This window comes from Podarcis tiliguerta, assembly GCF_965153285.1.
Source record: "Podarcis tiliguerta genome assembly, chromosome: 3".
Lineage (NCBI taxonomy): Eukaryota > Metazoa > Chordata > Lepidosauria > Squamata > Lacertidae > Podarcis > Podarcis tiliguerta.
This window is the reverse complement of record NC_139536.1, coordinates 111,656,731-111,673,328: the sequence shown is the minus strand read 5'-3', so window position 1 is coordinate 111,673,328 and position 16,598 is coordinate 111,656,731. Positions and strand designations below refer to the sequence as shown.

General features: G+C 45.8%; 1 protein-coding gene across 1 annotated transcript; it reads left to right on the top strand.

Moving 5' to 3' along the window:
- Positions 1–883: 883 nt before the first annotated feature.
- Positions 884–16,362, top strand: FAM124A (family with sequence similarity 124 member A). The gene is made up of 4 exons (XM_083435359.1): positions 884–982; positions 2,585–2,616; positions 10,054–10,784; positions 13,489–16,362. The coding sequence occupies exons 1-4, from the start codon at positions 918–920 to the stop codon at positions 14,272–14,274; spliced, it is 1,614 nt and encodes a 537-aa protein (XP_083291485.1). The 5' UTR covers positions 884–917; the 3' UTR covers positions 14,275–16,362.
- Positions 16,363–16,598: the final 236 nt, after the last annotated feature.

The following is a 16,598-nucleotide window of genomic DNA, read 5'->3' as shown; positions in this document are numbered from 1 at the left end:
TATTTTTGTATGCCACAGCTGCTGCTCATATTTTGTTAGCTAAAAAGTGGAAAACCCAAGAATTACCAACGATAGAAGAATGGCAGATGAAGATGATGGATTTTTTGGAGCTAGCTAACCTAACCGGAAGAGTCCGCGACCAGAAGGAGGAGGAGTATCAGGAAGAGTGGATTAAATTTAATGATTATTTAAATATGTTAAGCTAAATTAACTGAAAACAGCTTGCAGATACTTAATTGGCTTAGGATTTTATTTATGTTAAGTGATGAATTAATATGTTTAATTTCATAATGTGAAGATCTAAGGATGTTAATTAAGTTAAATTTTATAAGAACTGTGATTTGGAAAACCGTTAAAAGGATATGCAATGAAATTCAACCAAGGGGAAGCGAGGAAGTCACTTAACTATGTTAACAAGTGTAATTTTCAATAAGGCTATGATTTATGTTTGTTTGTCTTATGTGTTTGTTTGTTTATAATGTTGTGAAAACCAATAAAAAAATTTGGGGGAAAAAAGACTGGCTGGGGAAATACATAATAAAGCAGTGATTGCTGTTGATGATGATTTTAAATCTCTGCCGGGCTCAAACGCGGCATCCTCCTTTCTTTACGCATTCCCGTGCGCACTTGGCACCACCGAAGGGTCCCGTGCGCACTTGGCACCACCGACGGGTCCCGGGACGCATTCGATGGCGCGCCGCGCGGATCCTCCGCCGCAGAAGCGCCGCGGAGAGGAGCGCAGCGCGCCTGCAGCCTGGCCGGGCAAATCCCCGTCGGGAGGACGGACCTTCCGGCCAGGGGGCAGCTCGGGAGACCCGCCCACCGACCCGTCCCTCGCCCTCCTCCGGCATCCGCCCTCGCCGCCTCCCAGCCCGGCAAGAAGGAGCAGCAGCAGCAGCCGGAGCAGCCGCCGCGCCATGCGCCGGAAAGGGGGCGGCCGCTGGCAGGACGAGGCCGCCGACTCCGGAGCCGAGACGGCCGGGTGAGTGAGTCCCCTCCCCGGCGTCGGGGGCTTCTGGTCCCCGCTCCCCTTTCCCTCGACAAGGATGCCCATCCGCTTCAGACGGGGATGGGGGTCCCCCTAGACGGGCGCTGAAGAAGCAGCAGCATCGAAACCAAAGCGCCCTTAAATATAGGGAAACCCCATAGGTGATCAGCCCCACTCCGGATTCGCTCCTGGTGCGTTTTGGCGCCTCGTCTCGTCCCATCCCTCCCCAAACCTCAAATAATGGAGTGGGAAGGGACCCCCAGGGTCCAAGCCTCTCCCAAACCCCAGATCATAGAATCATGTAATTGTAAAGGGACCATTGAGGGTCAATCTAGTCCACCCCCCCCTTGCCCAACCTGAGACTCGAACTCAGGACTCTGAGATGAAGAGGCTCAGGCTCTGCCGACGGAGCCATTCGACTCGCACAAATCTTAAGCTTCTGGTTTGATCCCCAAAGTAATGGGGCTTGTGAGCTGTGATTGAGAGACTTGTGCATTCTTGGGTCTGGGGGTGGGGGTGGAGTGTAGGAAATCTTAGGAAAAGAAAGTCAATTAATTGAACGTCGAAAGTTTAATGTGGCCTGCCTTTCCAGCTGAGCTCTTCTTCAGGGAAACTTGGACAAATGTTTGATCCTTAAAAAAAAAAAACGTGTTCAAATAGAGGTGAGGATTTTGCCTCAAACAGGACGCCTCTCTGCGTGCTTTGTTATAATCAGTGCACAACCATTTTCCTTGCAGAACAGTTTCAGTGGCAGTAGTGATGTTGAAAAAGAACCAAAAATGTAGGTAGATTTTTTTAAAATAATATTTATTAGAAGTTTTATAATTACAGAAAGAAAATATGAGAGGGAAAAAAAAACAATAATTTTTTTTTAACAAACAATACATATCTCGTTTTGCATGTCATGAGTCTATCTCATATATTAGTTTCACCTTTTAAGTTGAATTACTGAAATAAATGAACTTTTCCATGATATTCTAATTTTCCAAGTTTCACCTGTACATGTAACCTGTTCCACAATTTTCATTTTCAACCAAGATGGTTCATACTCATCTTATGAACCAAAGAAGCAGACTGTTCATGTAGCATGTAATAGTCAAAACATATTTTTGCAGCAAGATGTATTTTTCGGGGGGGCAGGAGGGGGGAGCAGTAAGGCTTCATTCATGCAGAAAATTTTGATTTACATGATTTGAGTATGAGCTTGTAATTGGAATTCCACTCATACATGCAGTCCAAAATAGTGCCCCCAACAACTTATTTCAAGGAAGTTAAAGACCTTGCTTCCACATGGACCATACTGTACTATCTGCTGTTTTCTGCTATTTTAAAACTGCATTTATAACCTGCCTTTCTCCAATGAACTCGTGGCATCATACATGGTTCTCGCCCTAACCTCCTGAGGACTTGCAACAACCCTGTGAGATTCAGCAGGCTGAGAGTTGGTGACTGGTCCAAAGACACCTTCCTAGCTGAGTGGAGATTTGAACCCAGGTCTCCCAGGGGCTAGCTTGACACTAACCATAATGACATAACCTAAGTCCCCATTGTTCGACAGCCCTACTGAACTTAACATTTTATTTTATTTTACTGCAGGTCAGAATACAGCTGTGTGTCATCTTCCAGCAGTGAGTATAATTTTGTTCTTCTGTTGTTGTTGTTGTTGTTTAGTCGTTTAGTCATGTCCGACTCTTCGTGACCCCATGGACCAGAGGACGCCAGGCACTCCTGTCTTCCACTGCCTCCCGCAGTTTGGTCAAACTCATGTTTGTAGCTTCGAGAACACTGTCCAACCATCTCGTCCTCTGTTGTCCCCTTCTCCTTGTGCCCTCCATCTTTCCCAACATCAGGGTCTTTTCCAGGGAGTCTTCTCTTCTCATGAGGTGACCAAAGTATTGGAGCCTCAGCTTCACGATCTGTCCTTCCAGTGAGCACTCAGGGCTGATTTCCTTCAGAATGGAGAGGTTTGATCTTCTTACAGTCCATGGGACTCTCGAGAGTCTCCTCCAGCACCATAATTCAAAAGCATCAATTCTTCGGAGATCAGCCTTCTTGATGGTCCAGCTCTCACTTCCATACATCACTACTGGGAAAACAATGGCTTTAACTATACGGACCTTTGTTGGCAAGGTGATGTCTCTGCTTTTTAAGATGCTGTCAAGGTTTGCCATCGCCTTTCTCCCAAGGAGCAGACGTCTTTTAATTTTGTGACTTCTGTCACCATCTGCAGTGATCATGGAGCCCAAGAAAGTAAAATCTCTTCTGTTAGTGTCCACTTAATGAAGCCGTAGCTACCTATGGGAAGCTTTGGGGACAGGGCGAGTCCACCCTCAGGCTGCGGCAGGTGCAGTCTCCAAGAAATACATCACCCGCTGCTGCTGGTGCCGAAATGTCTTGGCCCTGCCCTATTTGGGATGCACATATTCAAGGTACCTCGGGTTGCAGATGCTTCAGGTTACAGACGCTTCAGGTTCATAGCTGTCAACCTTCCCTTTTTTTGTGTGTGGGAAATTCCCTTATTTCAGCGCCGTTTTCCGCTGCTATCCCGGATTGTTAGATATCCCGTAGACTGTTCCTGGGACAGGTGAGGCTGCTGATCCCTTATTTTCAAATCTGAAAGTTGACAGCTATGTTCAGGTCTCCACTAACCCAGAAATAGTACCTCAGGTTAAGAACTTTGCTTCAGGATGAGAACAGAAATCGCACGGCAGTGGCAGCGGGAGGCCCCATTAGATAAAGTGGTGCTTCATGTTAAGAAAAGTTTCAGGTTAAGAACAGGCCTCCAGAACGAATTAAGTTATTAACCCGAGGTACCACTGTATGTACAGGGACGCGGGTGGCGCTGTGGGTTAAAGCCTCAGCGCCTAGGGCTTGCCGATCGAAAGGTCGGCGGTTCGAATCCCCGCGGCGGGGTGCGCTCCCGTTGTTCGGTCCCAGCGCCTGCCAACCTAGCAGTTCGAAAGCACTCCCGGGTGCAAGTAGATAAATAGGGACCGCTTACTAGTGGGAAGGTAAACGCCGTTTCCGTGTGCGGCTCTGGCTCGCCAGAGCAGCAATGTCACGCTGGCCATGTGACCCGGAAGTGTCTGCGGACAGCGCTGGCCCCCGGCCTCTTGAGTGAGATGGGCGCACAACCCTAGAGTCTGTCAAGACTGGCCCGTACGGGCAGGGGTACCTTTACCTTTACCTTTACCTTTACCACTGTATGTGGGTGGGGAGCCTCTACTGAACTAGTATGGAGGAAGAAAGATTGTCTGAAAAGGGAGGAACATTCACTAATAGGAAGGGGCTTTAGGCTGCAGTCCTGCACATCCTTACCTGGGAGTATTGAAGTAACAGGGGCTTACTTCATCTACTAACTTCAAGTAAACATGTGTAGGCTAGTAAGTGCGTGCCTCTGCATAGTCAAGAAGTTCAGGCCAGTTTGGGCAAGCCAGGACTTTCGTTGCTGGTGGTAGATGAAGGTGGACCTTTCACTGAGATGTGTGTGGCACTTAATGACGACAGTCAGACACAGACTGGGGACGGACCCAAACTGTGTGGTACGTGTGTGGCAGCCATGGTGGCACAGAGACATGTATGACTCTTCTTCTCCATCCCAGCTCAATCTCAGAAGCTACTCAGTAGGTGGGTATTTTGTTTTGGAAAGAAAATTCCAGTGCCTAACTTGGGGGCAGCCAAAAGGGTGCTCTCCAAATGTCATTGGACCACAACTCCCATCATCCTGAAGATTGGCCATGCTGGCTGTGACTGATGGGAGTTAGAGTACAACAATATCTGGCTGCCCCCTGGTAACCTATCCAGTGTGGAGCGTGTGCCCCTATTGTTGGAGACTCTGTTGTGGCTGGTGAAAAGGCCACTAGAGAACTTTCTAGTGGGAAATCTATGGCACTCCAGCTCCCATCAGCCCTAGCCAGCATGGCCAATGGTCAGGGATGATGGGAAGTGTAGTTCAACACTCTTTCAGCTGACAGCAGAATGAATTGGGTGAATTCATCCAAGACTGAACCCGAGGTTCCATCAGGAAGGCACTGGAACGGTGAAAAGTGATTAGTCTGACACAACTGACAGAGCAAACTTTGTTTCCTGTCTTTTGACTGTCCTAGAAATGCATATTTTCAGGGCTAGGATGTTGAGAAGACTCTGTTGTCCTGTCAGATAATTGCTGCTTGAGATTACAGGTCTGTATTGCATAAGCTCTCTTTGTGTGGTAGAGCAGTTAAATTGCTCTGCTTTGATTTTGCCCACTGACCTTGAGGGATGCTGTGGCTCAGTTATTAGGGATTGTGTCGTTTCTGCACTTGAGGCTGCCGAGAATAGTTTGACCATTACTGCCTACACGGTAGTGTCTTCTCCTGCTTCTTAATCACTGGACGTCACCCTAGTTTTTAGAGTAGCTGACACACACACACACAGCAGCGAGACAGAAGACTAGCTCACCCGCCTCTGGACATATTACGCTCAAAATGAGTACGCATTATGGGGAAGTTTTGGTTCCTTTCTATACCAGAGCCCATTAGCACAGGGGAGGCTCTGCTCTTCTGCAGTCAGCTGGAAGCAAAATTAAAATTGTGTTTCTGGAAAGGTTGCCCCAAAGGGAATGGTGCCAAGGCTTCCCACCCTGTTATGTAATAATGAAGTGAAATATTTATCTCAATTCCAGAGAAAACAACTAGTGTGGAAATGACACAGCAGCAAATAAATCAACACACCTACTTGTCATTGTTGCTGTAAAGTACTTTATAACCTTCCCAGATAATGAGAGAGTGGACTGGCGAACTCAGGCTGTGCCCGAGGCTTTTTGCGATGACAGAAACCAGATTGCACATTCTTTTGTTTCAGCTGTACTTGGGTGCTGCTAGTGTGACCATGGTTTCAGGATTTGTGTTAGTTGTTTTTGTTTAGTCGTTTAGTCGTGTCTGACTCTTCGTGACCCCCTGGACCAGAACACGCCAGGCACTCCTCTCTTCCACTGCCTCCCACAGCTTGGTCAAACTCATGTTTGTAGCTTCGAGAACACTGTCCAACCATCTCGTCCTCTGTTGTCCCCTTCTCCTTGTGCCCTCCATCTTTCCCAACATCAGGGTCTTTTCCAGGGAGTCTTCTCTTCTCATGAGGTGGCCAAAATCTTGGAGTCTCAGCTTCAGGATCTGTCCTTCCAGTGAGCACTCAGGGCTGATTTCCTTCAGAATGGAGAGTTTTGATCTTCTTGCAATCCATGGGACTCTCGAGAGTCTCCTCCAGCACCAGAATTCAAAAGCATCAATTCTTCGGCTTCTTTATAGTCCAGTTCTCACTTCCATACATCACTACACTATAGCTTTTACTATATGGACCTTTGTTGGCAAGGTGATGTCTCTGCTTTTTTGTGTTATAAGAGATTCTGAAATGTTCTTTTTCCTGATACTAATTTCAGTTGATAGTGCCAATAAAGGCAGAAGGTTGCTTGGAGGCATCCGCTCTGCTCTGCGTCCACAGTTGCTGGAAACCTCAGGAAGAGAAAATGCGGTTGTTCATCTAGTTGGCCACTTTGAGAACAAGATGCTTGACTACATTGGCCATTCATTGGCTGGATCTAGTGGCGGAGGAACCCTCTCCGGCACCTGGGGTGGGACACCACGCAAGCAGCATCCCATATGGCGTGTGCACATGCAGCATCCCATACAGATTGCGCACGCACAGCAGCCCGTACGGTCGCCGTGCGAGAGGCAGCCTGTACGGACACCCGTATGGACGGCACACGAGAGCAGCAGCCCTTATGGATGCCGCATGAGTGCGCCCTTGGCTGCTCTACAGCTGGGGGGAGGCAGGGGCCATCTTTTCACACACACCCCGAGTGGCACCCAGGGCGTCCCACCCCCCACTTCATACGCCCCTGGCTGGATCCAAAGGTTCTCCTTATGTTCATTTGGGTAAGCGCTTGTGAGCTAGAGCAATATTTATTGTAGCTAATGAAAACCAGGCAGAAGAAGTTGGATCGTCTGTTGCCTATACCTTATAAAAGGTGTAGGCAGCAATGATGCCTCAAGTGTGTGGTTGTTTGGACGCAGTGCTAGGAATTAGCCAGGCGTGTTTGGCAAGCGGTGTGGGTCCAATTGCGACCACATGGAGATCTCTGGATGCCACGTTGACGACTGGGGAAAGCAAAATGTCACTTGGAGGAGGGCTGGATCTAGACACACCAAAGAAGCGTTTCAGTTAAACGCGTCGTAAACTATGAGAAATCGAGTTGGCAAAAACAGAACTCCGCAGCGCCATCTGGGGTCACAGTGCTTTAATGCATATACAATGCGTATAAAGCGCTTTTTCTTTGCCAATGTAGGTGAGTCCAAGGATCTGAAATAATTTCCTTGAAGACTGAATTTGTTTTATTCTGGATTGCAATGTGTTGTAAAATGCTTTGAGTCCCCCCCCCCCTTTAAAATATAAAGTGGTATAGAAATGAAATTAGTAATAATAAAAATAAAAATAAAAATAAAAATCCCATTGCAAAAAAATAACAAAAGCAACACCAAGGCATTCCATTATGGCGACTGCAGCCTAGGTTTAAGGTGCCATTTGGCAATTAGATTCTATATCTGAGTTTCTAACACAGTTTGGATCTCCTTACTGAATAGAGAGAGTGCTGTTGTGCTCAGATTCTCCACTGTGAGAAGAGGACGTTGGACTAGGTGTTGGGCTGGGAGTTGCAGCTCTGTACAGGCCATACTTTCAGCACCCTTAACAAACTACAGTTCCCAGGATTCTTTGGGGGAAGCCATGATGGGTAATTGTGGCACAAGACTGCTCTAAGTGTATGGTGTAGAGGTGACCTTAGTCTTCATCTGAATTTATTTGCACATTTCTACTTTGAGGGATGCTTTCAGTGTCTTGTGGGTTTCTAAGCTTCTCATTCCCTGCCGCCACGTTGTAAATGGTTGTGACATCTGTCAAAGTGGTTACACCTCCGGGAGTGAATCACAAAAGGATCATCTCGCTCGTGGCTTCTCTACTGACCTACATGCAGCGAGTTGGGCTGCTAGATATACTGTAGTTTAAGTTGGTTTCCAGTTTAACTTCAAAGTCCATGCCAAATTTAGAGGTTTTCTTCTTCAGTCTGTTAGCTAGAGGGTTAAAAGTGTCGCTTCACATTGAAAGAGATTTGCAAAATCACTGCGAGCTATTTTAATTATGCTGACTGAAGGGATACATTTTTGCTTCGCATCAAAGGCAGAACCGCTGGTCATCTGTGTGTGGCAGGCAGATGAATGATCTGAAGTGACATTGCCCATGTTTGCGTAAAAGAGGACAACTTGTTGGCTATTCTTTGCCTGTTCGGCATTCTGGCATCGTACCACCTTCTTGAGACTTTTGGCAGGATATCACAAATGGTTCCTCCTCTGCAATGCCTAGATGGATGGACTAGCCTTCTTTCCTCCTTTCCCAACTTCTTTCTTGCTCCATCTATCCAGCTGATGAAATTCTGTGCTCTATCTCCTCCTTAGTCTTCCTGAGCATTGAAGAGAATTTCACCTCAGATTCTGAAGCCTGCTGGGCAGCAGCTCCTGATGTGGGCTTCAGAATTAATGAGATGGAACTGAGCAGCCAGAGCACACATCAGCTTAAAATGAAGAGAAATTCTCCCCTTGCCTGCAGCCAGTTCTTTATTGTGTTACTGAATTTGGGGTTTGAGTGTCTCACTCAGTTAGCAGCACAGGGAAATCTGTCTGGGATGCCGTTTACTCCATCAGGAATATTGTTTACTTGGGCACCATTGGACCAGACACACTTCAACCCTGAGAGCCTAGTGGTCCAGCTATGTCTTGGAACAGGATTGGCAGTTATGGGTTATCTGATGTATGCAGATTTATGATGGAGACGTGGACTGAATTCTCTGTTTGGGACCCAAACCTGTGGCACGTATGACCCAATACAGATTGCAAGGGGTTGTATTCAAAGACTGGGAGCGGCTGCCAAGACCATATAACACCGGTCTTGAAAGACCTACACTGGCTCCCAGTACGTTTCCGAGCACAATTCAAAGTGTTGGTGCTGACCTTTGAAGCCCTAAACGGCCTTGGTCTAGTACACCTGAAGGAGCATCTCCACCTCCATCGTTCTGCCCGGACACTGAGGTCCAGCGCCAAGGGCCTTCTGGCGGTTCCCTCGCTGCGAGAAGCCAAGTTACAGGGAACCAGGCAGAGGGCCTTCTCGGTAGTGGCACCCGCCCTGTGGAACGCCCTCCCACCAGATGTCAAAGAGAAAAATAACTACCAAATTTTTAGAAGACATCTGAAGGCAGCCCTGTTTAGGGAAGCTTTTAATGTTTAATAGGTTATTGTATTTTGGCGTTTTGTTGGAAGCCGACCAGAGTGGCTGGGGAAACCAAGCCAGATGGGCGGGGTAGAAATAATAAATTATTATTATTATTATTATTATTATTATTATTATTATTAATGCTTTGCAGGAGTGAAATGACTTCTTGCTCAATGGGATTCCCCCTCCACACACCCTAACTCTGTTATGGGGGTTCCCCAACCCTTTGGAGCAGATTTGGGGACAGTGTGGGGTGTGTGCAGGGGGACAAAATGGTGGGGGGAGTCCTATTGCATAGGTGGAAGTTCTTCCATTTGCTCATTTAGTTACAGTGGTGCCCCGCAAGACGAATGCCTCGCAAGACGGAAAACCCGCTAGACGAAAGGGTTTTCCGTTTTTCAATGCGCTTCGCAGGACGAATTTCCCCATGGGCTTGCTTCGCAAGACGAAAATGTCTTGAGATTTTTTTTCGCTCCCCACCCCCTTTTTCTAAGCCGCTAAACCGCTAATAGCCTTTTAGCAGCTAATCCACTAATCCCTTAAGCCTTTAATAGCCGCTAATAGCCGCTAAACCGCTAATAGCGCTAATCTGCTAATCCGCTAATAGGGTTGCTTCGCAAGACGAAAAAACCGCTAGACGAAGAGACTCACAGAAGGAATTAATTTCGTCTTGCGAGGCACCACTAAAAAACCACACCTTTTTAGAAAACTGAATGTAAACCGTTGCAAACCAAACCAGAATGACTGGGATTTCCCCCTCCTCCATTCAGGTGAACTTTGTGTGGAGAATGTGCAGGATCCGTTCCTTCTTAGCATGCACCTAATTGCAGACCCAGGAGACTCTGGTGTCCTCCAGCAAGCCATCGATAGCCTATTGGCATGGATCCACCCAGATCTCCAACTCTTCCGCGTTTCGGAAAGGAGGAAACCAAGGAAGCCCGACAAGGCCACCGTCTCCCAGCCAGCCCTTGCAGTAATCCTCTTCCTGAAGGAAGAATATGATGAGGAGCCGATCCTGCAACTTCACGAGTCCTTTCAAAGGCCACCCTGGCATTACCACCACACGGAGCAGGTTCATGGCAACTTCCTCCCTTACATGCCAGGCAGCCAGGACTTTTTCACCTTGGCCCAAGGCACGCCTCTGTGGGCCATACGGCCAGTGCATTACGGGAAGGAAATAATACGCTTCACCATCTACTGCAGGAACGAAAAATTTGCCAGCGTTATGAAGCTCTACGAACTCATCCTGAGAAGACGGGTTTGTCAGAAAAAGGCAGGCTTTTGTGTGTTCCCTGTCTATTCCAATGTGGATATTGATATTCAGTTGTCTTTAAAGAGGCTTCCCAAAGGCCATGTGCCAAGTCCCACAGAGTCAGCGCTGCTGGAATTCCGAGTAAAAGATATTGAGCAGCTGATGTCTCTTTTGCCGAATCCTTGCAGCCGGATCAGTGAAGGCAGGTGGCAAACGGAAGATCCTGATGGGAACAAGATCCTCCTGCAGGTATTTCTTAGCACCCCTAAATCTCCATGTGGCATTTGGGAATGCAGATTTTAAGTTGCCATGCATGGGGTGGGAATCAGAATGTGTTTGAACGATATGCAGCATAATTCTGTGTAACGTTTCCTTGGAAATAAGTACTATTAAGTTCCATCAGAAAAGGCCCTACTTTTGTTTCCAAACTGAAATGTGCTGCCTGCATATTGTCCATATAATAAATACCATATTTTTTGCTCTATAAGACTCACCTTTTCCCTCCTAAAAAGTAAGGGGAAATATGTGTGCATCTTATGGAGCGAATGCAGGCTGCGCAGCTATCACAGAAGCCAGAACAGCAAGAGAGATTGCTGCTTTCACTGCGCAGCGATCCCTCTTGCTGTTCTGGCTTCTGAGATTCAGAATATTTTTTTTCTTGTTTTCCTCCAAAAACTAGGTGCACCTTGTGGTCTGGTGCGTCTTATAGAGCAAAAAATACGGTGATTACTATGGTCTAGTGAGCTCCTTGTAATACCAGTATGAATTGTTTCTTACTAATCACCATCCATTGCCAAAGACTTCTGGTCTTTTGGTGTGGACTGGGGTGATGATGGCAACACACCAGAGGGTGAATAAAGTTTACTGTCCCATAGCACAATTCACATATATTTCTGTAGTTTGAAAGATCCATCGCTTCCAATTCTAAACTTTCCCTTTGAACCTTATGGACTGCAGAAAGTAGAAGTCTTGTATAAACAGATAGAACCTTGTCAACTCTTTTCCATGTTAGTTTGTTCCTGGGCTGACTCTGTATATTTTTCCACAATCTGTCAGATTTTTTTACTGTGCATGATGGAGGAATTCAAAAATGGCAAGAAGCCAAAGGCCTAGTTCACATGTAAACCATGAATGTGGGAACTGAGTACAAAAATCACAGCCACTTTGCTCATCCCCTAGTCCTGGTACTGCTGGATTACTCCCCGGAGCTAAGCCATGGTATGGCTTAGAGTTACGTGTGAACCTTGACAAACCACAAACCCCCAAGTTCAGATGTAGCGCTAAACCAAACCATGGCTCATCTTTGTGTCGTGGAACAGCAGCAGCAGGACTGAGGAAGGAGGGAAACGGCTGCAAATTTTGCCATGAATACACACATGCTCATATGTCCATGCTTAGCCATGGTTTCCTTGAGATTAGAGGTAAAAAGGGCTAAAGGTTGTTTTATACAAAGATCTTTCAGCTGTGTTACAGGAACAATAACATTGTAACTACATTTGATTGGATTAGTCAACAGGCAACACTCTTAGGATGATATTGGCAAAGTACTTTCAAAGGACGAAGAATATAGAATAGATGTGTTCTTGTCTGCAGGTTGTGGTTAGTCAGGAGATTGTGTAGTCATGAATCCAAGTTTAGTTAACACACTAAGCCAAACCGTGGTTTAGCTCAGTATGGGAGCAAAAGCAAAGTGCTGCAAGCTGTGCTTGAGATAGCACAGTTGGTAAAGCATGGAACTCTGAATTTCTGGGTCGTGGGTTCAAGCCCAATGTTGGGCAAAAGATTCCTGCATTGCGGAACTAGATGATCCTTGGGATGCCTTCCAACTCTCCAATCCTATGATTCTATTTTTGCATGGTCTTGGCTTACCATGATATGCGAACCAAGCTGTTGCAGAAATGATTCCTAAAAACAGAAAGTTGAAAATTATTTACTATCAGTTTCTCAGGCACTCTTTACATACAAGTTGTAATAAGGTGCTTAACTTTGGAAACAATTCGTTCAGCAGCAGATTTCTTTTTCTACCGTTTAATCAGGCAACCTGTGGAACTTTATGGAAGCAGCTGAGTCTGGTATAGAACGTAGCAGGATAGCATCATTTTATTCTTACGTGCATTTAGTGGGAAACTTTGGGAAATCGGTGCAAGATTTTTGAAGGATGTCGTTATGTTTACTTTTAGAGAATGGTATAGTTGCTAGGCTTCGCGTCATCTAGAGCACAGTGCAATCAGAATAAACTGGTGCGACGTCTGGCAACTGTGCAGCTCTGTTTAAGACAGAAACAGTTCTTTATTGCCTTGCTGATATAAGTGTATCAGTTTGTACATAGCGCTTTTGTTACTTAGAACTGCAGACTCCAGTTGAGTCCATGTTCCTCGTGCTCTTTGCTTCTGACTCATTCTGCAGAAAACAAGCAGTTCTGTGTCAGCACTAATGGCCCTGCAGAAACCAAAAATATAAAGGAGAAAGAAAAGGCAACAATGCAGTAGTGGTTCTTTTCCTTAAACCAGCTGGAGGGTTTTATCCCTGGAGAGGATAGTTCTCCAAAGCAGGGAATAAGATTTCTCCGCTATGCTTTTTTATTTATAAGCTAGTTATTTCCATGCCACCATTTAAGAAAGAAGAAAAGGCTTAGGGCTTTGTATATTAGCAGTGTTAATCTGTTGTAGGATACAAGTTCTGGTTCTGCAGTGCGATCCAATGCATGCCTACTCAGAAGCAATTAACATTTAATTCAACAAGACTTCCTCCAAGGTAAACAGTAGCCTTCATCAACTTGGTACAATTCTGATGTTTTCCACTACATCTCCCCTAAGTTCCAGGCATCCCAACCAATTACTGTTACTGATTAATGCAACCAGTGGCCATTTAACATGTAGTAGATAATTCAGCTCTGGAAATAAATGTTTGTTGTTAATGTGGCCTCCTCCCTTTTCATCCCTCTTCTTCACAGCAGGCCCGCTATAGGAAGTGTGGTAAGCTGAACAAGTTTTGCTCGCCATCTCCTGCACGGCACCTTCCAAGTTTTCTTCCCCAAAGCAGCAGATGGACTCTCAACAAAGCCAGCGATCCTTCAAAACCAGTTTACTCCATTGCGTTTCACCATGCCAGTCTGTGCCTTGGCGTTTCCCAGCAGGACTTGAGAAGTCACAACCAAGCACTTTCCACCGGAAGACCCGGTGGAGCCTCCGCCAACTCAGGTTCATTTCAGCGAAGCAAGTCTCTTGCTTGCTTGCCCACAACGCGCTCTTCCATGGCCCCCAAATCTTTTCATTTTAGCGAGCCAAATTCATTGAGCACTTTCTCTTCTGGGCACAGGACAAGAAGCAGAGTTAACATTGATGACTTGGAAGGAGTTCAGGAGACTGATGTGGACACAGGGATGAAACTCGCCTTCGCTGATCTCTCTGTGGTCTCGGCTTACTCAGTTTCAGACGGGTTCAGTAGTGACGTGGAAGCAAAGACTAAGTATCCTGTACAAGGGCAAAGTGTCAAGAGATTTAAGGAGCCTGGCTCTCGAAGAAGATCCCCATCAGACAAGTGTAACATCTTTGAATTATCTTCCGGCTCGCTTCCTTTTCCTTTTGATTGGTTTTCCAGCTCTTCAGAGTCACATTCAGGTTCTACTTCAGCAGGTTCCTTTGAGATAAAATGTTTGCCAAGAGGAACCGTTTTCCCTTTTGCTGACAGCAGAACAACTGGCGGTGGAAAAAGCAACGAAGAAGAATTCTACATCTGAACCTGTGTGTGTGTGTGTGTGTGTGTGTGAGAGAGAGAGAGAGAGAGAGAGAGATAAAGAGAAAGCTATTTTCTTTAAGTGCTTGGTTACTGAGCCAGTTTCCACCCTGTGCCCAAGACCTGTGTGCTGCCCTGGGGTCTTGCGGTAAGTGTGTATGTTTAATTTCATTTCCCTTTTAATTTGTACACCGCCTTTCTATATTACTATACACAAGGTGGTTTGCAAGCTGAAGAAACAACAAAATAGGCAGCAAAGATCACACACCTAATAACAATCTGATCCAGTAATAAAAACGTAACTTTAAAATAAGCAGCTTACATCAAATAAAGCAATATTCAATAATCCATTAGAATATAATAGTAAACAGTAAAATTAAATGTCAGCGAATAATAATTAAACAGTTTACTCTTAACAATCACAATAAAGAATGACTAAACTATAATACGCGGGTGGCACATTGGGACGCGGGTGGAGCTGTGGGTTAAACCACAGAGCCTAGGACTTGCTGATCAGAAGGTCAGCGGTTCGAATCCCTGTGATGGAGTGAGCTCCCGTTGCTCGGTCCCTGCTCCTGCCACCTAGCAGTTCGAAAGCACATCAAAGTGCAAGTAGATAAATAGTTACCGCTCAAGCAGGACGGTAAACAGCATTTCCATGCGCTGCTCTGGTTCGCCAGAAGCGGCTTAGTCATGCTGGCCACATGACCCAGAAGCTGTACACCGGCTCCCTCGGCCAGTAAAGTGGGATGAGCGCCGCAACCCCAGAGTCGTACATGACTGGACCTAACGGTCAGGGGTCTCTTTACCTTTACCTTTAAACTATAATTAGTAAAAATAACGGCAAGTCGCAATGCACAAAACACCACAAAGCATACAAAACCATGTAAAAGGATCAAATTGAGAAACAGGGACACACAACTTATGCAGTTTAAAAATATATATATATATCCCTGAAGTCCTCTCTTTCCAGCTGCTTCTGCTGTTCTTGAAGTCATAGTCTGGGAAAGTTTCCTAGGGCTGGAGGGTGGAGCATGGCAGGTGGAAAAAGTATTTGACTGATGATGGCAGCACAAGGTCTCTCTTCCGCTAGCTGTTGTCTCCCTCAGGCAGCTGTAATTTACAGGCAGTGCTAAAGCTGAAGGTTTTCTGAAGATAATATGACGATTTTACATATATTCTCACTTTGGGAGTTAGTGCAGTGCACTACGGTTTTTTCCATTGTGTACAGTTGGAAGTTTTGTAGATTTCTCCCATTCCCACACACCCAAGCCCTCCCTCCCGTTTGGTTGCAGTGCCTGTCAGCCAGTTAGAACCCAGTTTAGATTTTCCAGCTGGAGTGAAAAATATTAGCTATGCTATCTGATAGAGAAACTTGACATTGTAGGGACTAGGTGCCTTAAATGAGACAGTATTCTGGATACCTTAGGCCACTGCTTATAACTATGTGACACTCTTTTGAGCCCTGAGATTCAGTCTCTCAGTATCTTAGCTGATAATCTTACAGCATCTCTGGCAGTTCCAACTAAATCCCATAGCAGGACAGCACTAACGGTGAGGCTTGGTGTGATCAGGAGTGCTGTGAAGCTAAGAAAAGCACAGCTAAACAGATTAAAGTAGATAACTCTGAACTGTCAGTTAAAGATCTTACTGGATTGAATAGGGAATGCAAAAGCTTACAGAGTTATAAAAAGTCCTATCAGGAAAGGCATTTATGCTTATTCCTGTTGAGGAACTTCATTTTGGAATAAAATTCTTCAGTAACGGTTGTCACTCTATGTGCAGTCGGTTTCCTGGCAAATATCTCAAATGAGACTTGGAAACAACACTTCCTTGCTATTTTAATAAATTAACGGCTGGTTTTAGTCTTGAATCAAAACCTTAGACACTGTCATTTCTTATCTTGATCCCTTGGCCCAAGATCACATTTTGAGAAGGTAGAAAGGGATCATTGCACAGTTTGCTAACCAAAACAGTCTGGAGGACAGGGATGTCGCTAGCAAGAAGTTAAAAAGCAATTTAGATTGGTAGGTGTGTGCCGTTGCCAAATCATAACTTTCATAATTCATTCCTTAGGGTGGAAATTGAGTGGGACCTACCGTATTTTTCGCTCTATAAGACGCACCAGACCACAAGACGCACCTAGTTTTTGGAGGAGGAAAACAAGGAAAAAAATATTCTGCATCTCAGAAGCCAGAACAGCAAGAGGGATCGCTGCGCAGTGAAAGCAGCAATCCCTCTTGCTGTTCTGGCTTCTGGGATAGCTGCGCAGCCTGCATTTGCTCCGTAAGACGCACACACATTTCCCCTTACTTTTTAGGAGGGAAA

What these genes read in the sequence shown, in the direction of transcription:
- FAM124A (XM_083435359.1), top strand. Translation starts at nt 918, where the DNA reads ATGCGCCGGAAAGGGGGCGGCCGCTGGCAGGACGAGGCCGCCGACTCC. An exon ending in TCCGGAGCCGAGACGGCCGG is followed by an intron (nt 983 to 2,584) that starts GTGAGTGAGTCC and finishes ATTTTACTGCAG; the next exon opens with GTCAGAATACAGCTGTGTGT. An exon ending in CTGTGTGTCATCTTCCAGCA is followed by an intron (nt 2,617 to 10,053) that starts GTGAGTATAATT and finishes TCCTCCATTCAG; the next exon opens with GTGAACTTTGTGTGGAGAAT.